Consider the following 11,225-nt stretch of genomic DNA (forward strand, 5'->3'; position numbering starts at 1 on the left):
GTTTCCTGCGCATGCGCAGGGGGTTTCTTCTCCACGCCGGCCATGGCGGAGCCTTACAGAGGCCGGCATGGGGGGAAAAGAGTGTCCCCACGGCAAAGGCCCGCCTGCAGATTGGTGGGCCCCGATCGCGGGTCAGGCCACCGTGGGGCCTCCCATCCCCCCCGAGGACTCTGCTAGCCGCCCTCCAAGCCAGGTCCCGCCGGGGTGGACCATGTCTATTTCACTCTGGCGGGACTGGCCGAAAACGGGTGGCCCATCGGGGCCCGGAGAATTGCCGAGGGTCCGCTGACAACCGCCCCGACCTGCTCGGCATGATCCCCGCCCGAAAACCGGCGTGGGAGACCCCCCAGCAGGGGGTCGGAGAATCCCGCCCTTGCTGTCTCAGCACTATTTCATCATGCACTTCCAAGTACTCCACAGTCGCATCCTTAATACCAGCCTCCCTGGACAGGTGCCGGAATGTGGCGACTAGGGGCTTTTCACAGTAACTTCATTGAAGCCTACTCGTGACAATAAGTGATTAAAAAAAAAAAATGGACTCAAAAATGTTAGCAAATCAAAGTCAGGCTAACCGAGCTATAATTTCCAGTCTTCTGCCTCCCTTAAACAGCGGTGTTACATTAGTTATTTTCCAGACCTCTGGGACCCTCCCTGACTCCAGTGATTCCTGAAAGATCACCACCAATGCCTCTACAAACACATCAAATATCTCCTTCAGAACCCTGGAGCCATAGTCCATGCAGTCCAGGTGATTTACCCACCTTCAGACCTTTCACCTTCTGCAGAACCTTCTCCTTAGTGATGGCCACTACACTCACCTCAATTCCCTGACTCTCTGAAGTTCTGGTATGCCAGTGGTGTCGTCCACTGTGAAGACTGATGCAAAGTAACTATTCAATTCCTCTGCAATTTCTTTGTTCCCCATTACTAATTCCCTCGCCTCAGTTTCCAGTGGCCCAATGTCCGTTTTTGCCTCTCTTACCTTTTATATATTGAAAAAGACTCTTGCTATCTTCTTTTATAATACTAGCTAGCTTACACTTGCATTTCCTATTCTCCCCCCTTATTGCTGGTTTAGCTCAAGGGGCTGGTTTAGCTCACCGGGCTAAATCGCTGGCTTTTAAAGCAGACCAAAGCAGGCCAATAGCACGGTTCGATTCCCGTACCAGCCTCCCCGGATAAGCGCCGGAATGTGGCGACTAGGGGCTTTTCACAGTAACTTCATTGAAGCCTACCCGTGACAATAAGCGATTTTCATTTCATTTCAATTCATTTTTTAATTGTCCTCTGCTCGCTTTTAAAGGCTTCCCAGACCTCTGAATTCCCACTAATCCTTGACACCGTGTGTGCTTTTTTTCTTGCATTTTTGTTGCCCTGACTTCCCTTGTCAGCCATGGTTGCCTCATCCTTCCCTCAGCATGTTTCCTCTTTCTTGGGATAAATTTCTATTGTGTCTCCGAATAACCCCCAAAAACTCCCGCTGTTCCACCTTCTTCCTGTTAGGCTCCCCTTCTAATCAACTCTGGCCAGCATGTCTTTGTAATTACCATTATTCAATTGTAATATAGTTACATCTGATTGCAGCTTCTCCCTGTCAATCCGTCGAACTGTAGGGTGAATTCTATCATATTGTGGTCACTGCCCCCTTAAGTTCCCTAATCAAGTCTGCCTCATTACACATCACCAAATCCAGAATTGGCCTGTCCCCTAATGCGGCTCTACAACAAGCTGCTCCAAAAAACCATCTCGTAGACATCCCACAAATTCCTTTTCTTGAGATCCGCTACCAACCTGATTTTTTCACCTGCACGTTGAAGTCCCCCAGAATTACTGTAATATTGCCTTTCTTGTAATGTTTTTCTATCTCCTGATTTATGTTCTTCCCCACATCCTGCCCACTGCTAGGGGGTCTGAACATAACTCCCATCAGCGTCTTTTTCTTTGCGATCCTCAACTCTACCCACACAGATTCTACGCCTTTGACCCTGTATCGCTTCTTGGTATTGATTTATTTTAATTTCTTACTACCAAGGCAACCCCGCCCCCTCTGCCTGTCCTTTCAATAGGACTCATATCCTTGGATATTTTAATCCCAGTCCTGATCCCCTTGCAGCTCCGTCTCTATGATACCACAACATCGCACCAGTTTCAGTGAGCGCTACAGGCTCATTTACCTTGTTTCATATACTGCGTGCATTTAGGTACAACACCCTCAGTCCTGCGTTGACCGCCAAACTTCCCATATTTGTCCCCTTATCTGCTGCTCCATACTATTTAGTTTAAATCCCTAGACTACCGCACTAGTTATGTGATTCGCCAGGACTCTGGTCCCAACATGATTCAGCTGAAGATCGCCCCATTGGACCCGTTCGATCCTTTCCCAGTACTGTGCAAATGTTCCATGAATTCAAACCCATTTCTCCCACACCAACTTTTGAGCCATGCATTTACCTCAATCTTACTGACCCTGTGCCAATTGGCTCGTGGCTCAGGTAGTAATCTGGAGACTATTACCTTTTTGGTTCTGCTTTTTAATTTAGCCCCTAGCTGCTCGTGTTTCTTCAGGCCCAGGGACTGTCCCAAAATTAAGTCTTGGGACTCATTATACTATTCTCATTCTGTTACTGCTTCACTATCTGCTTTACTTGTTAAACAACTCTACTCAGTTATCCGTCCGTCAGCATTAACCATGCTTCCCTTCCATTCTTATGACACCCTACCCTCTTTGCTCCTCTGTGACCACCTCTTTTATGCTTGCACTTCTCTTTCTCTGCATTGCAGCATAGCTCCTTGTCTGATTCAGCCACACTATCTCACCATTGTTCCATGTCCATCCTTCTATCATTGTCTATATATGTGGTTGTGGAACCCACCTCTTCATTCACCTGAGGAAGGAGCTGCGCTCCAAAAGCTAGTGATTCGAAACAAACCTGTTGGACTTTAACCTGATGTTATAAGACTTTTTACTTCTATCAGAAAGTATTCTATTTATTCCAAACGTGTCTCATCTCACACTGTTCCTCCCAACTCCTCAATATCTGCCAGCTCCCATGACCACTAAAGCCCTAATTTCCCATTGCTGATATCTGACCTCCTGTTTTATCTATCCAAAGATTTTGCTCCTCTTGCCACGATACATTACGCATCTTCCCATCCCCTTTAATACTCTATACTAGCCTATCACCCTTCCCCTTAATACTGACAACTCAGTCCACAATTACTTGATCCCCAGCCAAAATCCTTATTATTCTTTGCCAATCACTAATTACTCCACAATTTTATCCCACTAAGTACTCTCCACCCCTACATTACTTAATATTCACTATTTGAATCTCATCACAACAATAATTCCCCTCTCAAAAAACATATCCTAACATTTACTGTCATCAGTAACTGCACCATATCCATTATAAACTGCAACGTCTTCTGACGTTTCTCATCAGCAATGCAATGGCAGACCCGTCAGCTATTGTTGCATGTTTATTTTAGCAATCTTGATTTGTTGCAGACTATGTGGTGGCAACCCTGTGGTGAGCTTGTGCCATCTGCAGTAATTCTATTACTCCAAAGACTACCGTGATTGTAAAATTCACTGTTCCATGTTGCAGGATTTGAATATAATATATATATTGGAACTGGAAGGTGATCTTTTGTTTAAATTGTATCTGCAGGAGTCCTTGATGATAAATCTCTTGTGACCTTTACAAATGTACCTACTGGCAGTCGAGTGATTCAGACGGTTAGCAGTCAAATGCCCCAACATGTACCTGGACAGATGGTTACTATCCTGCAGCAGGCACCTGCAACTTCAATGGGGCAGCATCAACTTCCAGTGAAGACTATAACTCAGAATGGTAAACATGCTGTTCCTGTGGCAAGCCTTCAAGGAAATACTTATGGTAGGTGATTTTAGTAACCAGGGTTATTTTTTCAGAAATAGGGCTATGGACTGGGCGCCAGATGGTGTGATTAGAAAGGGCACCTGGGTGTCCTCGGGCTGGCATGAAGAAGATGGGCTGAATGGCCTCCTATGCTGTTATTTTTCGATGGATCTATGGTAAAAATCCAACAGGTTCGCATAATGCCCTTTCAGGAAGGAAATTGGTGATTTTTACCAAGCCTTACCCGGCTTATATGTGGACCCCCCCGACCCATGACTCTTTGCTACCTACCCTATGAAATAGCCTAGCAAGTAGCCAGTTATATAAGAATGGGTCGTAAGTGTTAATCTACAGTGATGCCAACATTCCATAAATATATAAAAGAAAAACTGACTTGGAACAATGGAATTACATCCAAATGATAATCCCAATGCTCTTGCTGTTTTGTTGTTTAAATACTGAAGTCGGCAGAGATCTTTTTTAATATACAATCCCTACTGTGCAGAAGGAGGCCATTTGGCCCATGAGTCTGCACCGACCCTCTAAAAGAGCAACCTACTGAGCCCCACCCCCCTGCCAAATGCCCGTAACCCCACCTAACCTGCACATCCCTGGACATTTAAGAGGCAGGTTTTTTTAGCGTGGCCAATCCACCTAACATGACATCTTTGGACTGTGGGAGGAAACCGGAGCACCCGGAGGAAACCCATGCAGACACAAGGAGAATATGCAAACTCCACACACAGTCACCCAAGGCCGAAATTGAACCCAGGTCCCTGGCGCTGTGAGGCAGCAGTGCTGCACCACCGTGCTAACCACAGTGCCATCCCAAAAGATTCTTTATGTTATGTCAGAAAAAGTGAACGTGGGCAGTGACTGAATTGTATCCCCAAATTCCGAGGCTGCAGAGAAGAGTAGATTGTAGCATTCCAGATGTCTGACCTCCTCATGATCAGCTGATCATCTGGGCATCATAGATTTTGACATAAATTGTTCTATAATATATCCGTGAGCTTCATTCAAACGCCCACATTTTGAAATCTGGTTCCAAAATTTTATTTTGTAAGATCAATTGTATTTCCAGACATGATGTTTTTTTACGTTGGAGAGAATGTCTTTGCGCTACCCATAAATGCGTGTTTTATTAGCAGTTTTCAATGGCTTCTAGGTTTTTATATAGAAACTCGGGCGATGTATTATGTTGGTACTCAACTGAATTAGATTAGTTTGTTGCTTTTTAAATGTATTTATAATACATTCTGGAACAGGGAGTTCTTTCTGACTGGGATTTGAACTTGCCTGCCCTCATTGGTGGACTACTTGGACAGGATTAAAATAGTTCAGTGGAGCCGTCCACAGGGAAACGTTCTGCACCTTCTCCCCGTGTCTGCGTGGGTTTCCTCCGGGTGCTCTGGTTTCCTCCCACAAGTCCTGAAAGATGTGCTGTTAGGTCATTTGGACAATTTGAATTCTCCTTCTGTATACATGAAGGGCGCCGGAATGTGGCGACTAGAAGCTTTTCACAGTAACTTCATTGCAGTGTTAATGTAAGCCTATTTGTGACAATAAAGATTATTATAAGAGAGGAAAGCGATCTGGACTAATCCTGGCCCAAAATGCACAATTCCTACCAGCTGGTCACAGAGCATCATTGACAGTGGCTCTGGTAAAGATTGAAGTTCAGACTTGGCCACCATCCGTCTGAAATGGGAAGTGTAATGCAATTTTGAGGAGAACCTTTGGAAAGAGCATTATGAAGGGATCTTTATTTCATAGTAGAGGTTTTAATAAAACTTGCAGAATAGGAACACTTTTTTTAATTATAATTTTCTTCACCTCCTCAGCTATAACTAATCCACTACAGATCCTGGCTGCACAGGCTACATCTTCCTCCCCTGTAGTTGTGAGCAAGCACCTTGTCACAGAACCACAACATTCAACAATGTCCCTAGGTGAGCCTGAGGCCAAACGGCCTAAGATGGAAGAATCAACTGGATCAGGCTCGGGTCTTGCTGTGATCACATCAACTCCACAGATGCAGGGTGCCAGTGAATAAAGGAAACAGGAATTGAGGAAACCGATTTACAATGGTGAAGATATACTCAAAAGTGTGTTCCACAGAAAAAAAACAGAATTCCAAGGTGCCAAACTGATGGGAGAGAGGATTTAAAAAAAAACAAGCCTACCTTGAACTGAAGCGCTCATTTTTAATGAGGAAATGAGACAGCTGATTGTAGAATCAAGGGTGGCTGAGGTGGAGAAGGCAGCCATCTCCATAATTCAGGCTTTGTTGGTGTTTTACAAGCCTTAATTTAAAAATATATATTATAAAGGATTGGTGGGAGGGAAGCAGATGAGATGACCGAGTTCCTCTTGTTACAACAGGTGGGATATTGCCGAGAACCTATCTTGGTGAAGTAGAGAGAGTACTCCGTAAATGTGCTAACTTATGTACTTAATTACTACAACCATATGGGTACTGCTGACTTGCCATTTCTTGTGCACATGGTCTTTCCAGAAGAACAGAGAATTAAATTGTTTTGATAACTATCGATACTGCCCAGATCATGTTGGAAACATTTCATGCTCTCACCCAGTGCCATTAAATTCAGCCAGTTTGCTCACTGTGTATTGCACTTTGCTATACAGCATCCCCACAGTGTGGCTCATTTGGGGGAAGACAACAGGGACTCATTATAACCAGGTAGCTTGGGTGGGTGGGAGTATGGAATGCAGTAGCTCCCATATGAGTGAAATTTATTTTAAAAATGAATTAATTAAAGCAAAACAGGACAATTAATTAATATTGTTAAAGCCAGCCTAACAAGCCAGGGGGATGATGTTGGTGCCCCTGTGCTTAATGTCAAAAACAGAGGGATAACTGCCTCAGCTGAGAGCTGTCAAACTAGATTGGTTCCTGTGCTGAAATTTATTTTTCTTAAAGGTGCCTGCTGGCCCCAAACTTTAAAATAGAAAATTTTGCCTCACTTAATTACCTCGTCCAGTTTGACAGTGGTGTTTTAAGTTTTTTTTTTTCCCCAAACTGTGCAGTCGTGAGTTAGCAATAGTTTTGCCCACAATTATCAGAGCAATGTTTTCATTGTCTATGTAACGTAGTGTAGTGTTGGTATGATCAGTGCTGTAATTTGAATCAGTGAGGACAGGTCTGCTGTTAACCTTTGACCTGATTTTTTTTATCATTGAAGCTAGCAACATTTCTTGTGCTGAACATGGGAAGCAAGCTATCGAGGAGTAATTAGTCCAAGAAAAATGTAATTGCAAATTATCACTATTGGATTCATTCTGAAATTAAACCCAGTTTCAGATCTGATGATGCACACATAATCCAGATTTCTTTGTGGAATTGGTCTCGTAGTGTACATCACTTTAGAAATATGAGTTGGATGTTCCTGTTCCAAACAAATGTTCGTATATGCAAATAACTTAAGAAATAGGTGCAACAAATTGAATCAGATCCAGTTGATCACAGTGTGATCTGCTTGGCACACAGTATTACTTCTGTGTAGCATTTCAGAACCATTAATAGAATTTTATAATTCGCTCATGCTCATCTATTAATTTATGCTCGTTGATTGTGGTGTTCCATACTTTTCTTGTTTTATACTTCTGAAAGTTACATTTCAGCAAAAGTCGTTTTCTTTGAATCCACACAGGTATAGTTGCATCACAGCTAATATATATTTGGCCCGTTTTGTTGCTAATTGTTGTCTAGATCGCGGTTAAACTTGTGTTGGTTACCTGGAAAACATAATCATTTTAGGTCGTGTCCACAGTTGATGAAAAATGAATGTCAGAGGCATGCATTTACGCACAAGACTGTTAAGTATTGGTAATGTTTTGACAGGCTGGAGTTTTAATGAGAATAGCTATGAATTGCTCTCTGCAATACTGAGGGTGCAACTCCATTTTGTAGAAATTGAGTTTTCTGAAGATTGGTCATTTTAACAGGTACTTTGTTAATTTTGAGGTCAATTACATGGTTTCCATCAACAGCATTAACTAAGGGCACATGAACATATCAACAAAGCAAAGAAAACACAGTTGAAACTAAAATGATGATGACCACAATTTGGTCAGAGGTTTGTATGAAGACAAAAAGTTTTAAAAGAATCGTATAGGCTGGTCATTTGAACTTTCAGGAAAACACCAGTCGTCACAGACTGAGCATGCAGGTTTGACAAAGGTTTATGATCGATGCAGTGGAAAGCTGTTAAAATATGTGTCTGTACAGAATATTGCATTTCTGCAGTATGCCCGTAAAACATTAAGAGCCTCTTGCATCTTTTACTGGTATATGCAAAGGTTTATCATTCGTTAAAATGCTATATTTGTTTATATATTGTTTTGACAGTTTTCCACTGTACATAATATCTAATAATTTTTAAACATGAATGGGCCTTCTCCAACAATTTATCTTCCTTAGTTAAAATATCATAGACCCTGAAGAATGAGAACAGTCAGGGATGTGAAAGGAGTACTGAACCTCATGCCCTTCAGAATCCAACCTCTCATATCATCCAGTTGCATTTTGAACAGCCTCAATATTTTTATTACCTGACAGATTATTTCGAGCATTTATTATTTGAGAAGTGTTTATGTCTGGTATCTGATTTAAATGTACTTACGAGTAGTACCTGTCTAGATTCTCTGGTCCTATTTTTTGGCTTACTTTTAAATAATGATTTGAAGTTTCAGAACACAGAACTGTAAAGATTTGTTCTGGTGAGGATGGGGATTTAAAACTATTCAATGGTCTTTCTAATGGTCTATATCTAAACTTCCTCAAAAACCTGGATTTGAAATACGAAAGCATCAAGGGTAATGGTTGATTAAGTTAGTGGGTTTTTTTTAAAAGTGTAATGTAAAATCATAGCACCACAGCATAAACTTTAAACATTGCAAAATAATTAGTTGATATCGATAGTTACTTAAAGGAATGTGCATATCATTTGTGATGGATTTTAAACCACAAATGAGGTGACTGGTGAAGAAATGCTGTCCGCTTTGGGACAGATCAGAAGTGGTCAAGATATTTTTCCACAGTGTTCATTTCTTGTTTATTTGCAAGAGCATCTGACAGATCTGGACTTGAAGCCCGTAAAGAAAGAGCACTGAACTTATTTTCATAACCCTTTCTATTCTAGTCCTTATTCCTTTCTCCATGCCATGCTGGGTTGCACACAGCATGCATGGTGTTCCAAATCAACGATGACTTAGTTTGTACTCTAAAGCAATTTAATTGGAATTTTTATCTTTGACATTAAATTTGCTACTGCTGTGAAAATAGATGGACAGAAGGTGAATGGCAATGTTTGACTTTGGACAGTAAAAGTTAGTGTAGGTTATCAACACAACCTGTCTGGTGAGGTCAGAGAGATGGTCTTATATGGACTTGAAAAGGCATTTTTTCTTCTGGCACACTCCATATACACACAGCCACATCTCTGTTATGAAATAAAGCCAATTTCAAGATCTTAAATTTGCAATAATCTGTAATCTCTAAGCAAATTTGCACTATTCTTTCAGTACAGTGCAATCCCTGTTGTTAGCAACTTTCCCCAATCCTGACCCATATTACTGTCCAGCATTTGGGAATTTGCGAAAGGTTTGTTTATGTTACCTAAGCAAAGTATGCTACAGGTGGAAATATACAGTATGAATATTGCATATTGGATGATTTGTTTGCTGTTAATCAATTGTCAACCAACAAAGTATGATTCACACAATGCAAATTTTTTTGCTACATCTGTGTTTGCCATCAGTCCAAGCTAGAATAACCATTTTTAAATGCATAAGCATATGTAGGTGATGCACTATTATTTGAAAATACCATGTTGTGTTATAACTTTACATTTTCTATATTAAATGCAAAAAGATGTTAAACAATCTCAATGCAAAGGTCACTTCCACAAGACATTAATATACAGATCCTGGTATCCCAAAACATGGGTATGGGGAAGATGAGACTTAAAATAAATCTCATCTCATCAAAGATATTTTTAACAATTTTGTATTCTAATTTATAACGTGGATTTTAAAGTAAAAATCCAGTATTGGCACTTTTTTACATTATGGGCGTACTTCAATTGAATGGAAGAATTTGAAAATACCACGTGGGCCACATTTCTGTTGTCTCATAAACCGTTATTCAAGAATTGGATTCTACATGCGAGATGAGGCCTATATGTATTCTCTGAATAAACTGGTAAAAGAGATAGTGGTCTCATTTAGTGTCTGTCTCATCTCTATAAAGGGCCAGTATCATACTGCAGATAAAATGTTATCCATTGATTTTTATTTTGTGTTCAAATCATCCTGTTATGAAACATATTGGCTGGAATTTTTCCAAAAACTGGAAAAGTGTCAGGTTCAGTGGGAAAACTGGCATGTTTCTCCACAGGGAAACGGGCAGGTTTCCTGATGAGATCTTCCCACACTTTTTGTTTTGAAGGGTGGGTCATGTTTTTTGCCATTATTGGGAGGGGTGGGGCCTAATCATGCCAGCAAGCCTGGCTTCACTGATGTCGGGCACCCTGAACTCAAAGTGAAATTAAAGACCCTCCACCCTCATGGACATTGGGGTGCCTCCTCTTCATTCATGGCATGTTGCTTCCCAATTCCCCCCCAAACACACATATTAACATTGATGGCCAGCCTTGTAGCCCTCCCTGAGTTGGCGGTGCCAGGGATGCCATGCCCCTGACTACCTGGGAGCTGCAATGGCCTCTGGGCCTCCCGGCATGGTCATCACGTCTGGTCTCCGTTTGTAAAGATCAGTAATGATTTTCGCTGGTGCCACATCAGGCTGACGGTTGGGGACGTGACGGTTCCGGAAGGTTCAGTGTCAAGCTGACATGGCATATAAAAATCTATTTAAATGCATGGTAATCATTTCACACTCTTGCTGGGCGTGAACCTGATCTGTCTGTTGGTAGGGCTCGGGAACATCGCAAACTGTTTGGCACCTGGCGCAAATCCTGTTTCCGGGTTCTCCCGGTATTTTCCCACCATAGCAAGATTTGTGCCGGGCGCAACGCGGCTGGAAAATCGCCCCATTATCTTAAACAACCCAAAAGTACCCAATGTAAGGAAAAGAGAGTTATATGTTTTGATTCCAAATTTAGGAATATAGGAGCAGAAGTAGGCAATTCAGATTCTCGAGCCTGCCTTGTCAGTCAATCAGATCTCTTCCTGGCCTCGCATCCGCCTCCTTACCTGTTCCCCATAACCCTTTAATAGTTTTTTTTAAAAATCAGAAATATATCTATCCCCCCCTTGAAACCATTTAATGACTCATGCCATTGCACTGTGTGGCAGCAAGTT

The 11,225-nt window shown here is 41.9% G+C and overlaps 1 protein-coding gene across 2 annotated transcripts in view; it reads left to right on the top strand.

Annotated features, from left to right (window-relative positions):
* Nucleotides 1-10,117, top strand: part of foxk1 (forkhead box K1) — a 133,316-nt gene extending 123,199 nt beyond the window's left edge. The window contains exons 9-10 of one of the 2 annotated variants that reach the window (XM_038819982.1): nt 3,672-3,899; nt 5,726-10,117. In XM_038819982.1, the coding sequence (XP_038675910.1) occupies nt 3,672-3,899; nt 5,726-5,937 (440 nt within the window). In that variant the 3' untranslated portion in view covers nt 5,938-10,117. The remainder of the gene's footprint in view (nt 1-3,671; nt 3,900-5,725) is intronic. The other variant, XM_038819983.1, reaches the window with a different exon arrangement.
* The last annotated feature ends 1,108 nt before the right edge of the window (nt 10,118-11,225 follow it).

This window comes from Scyliorhinus canicula, chromosome 15 (assembly GCF_902713615.1).
Source record: "Scyliorhinus canicula chromosome 15, sScyCan1.1, whole genome shotgun sequence".
Classification (NCBI taxonomy): Eukaryota; Metazoa; Chordata; class Chondrichthyes; order Carcharhiniformes; family Scyliorhinidae; genus Scyliorhinus; species Scyliorhinus canicula.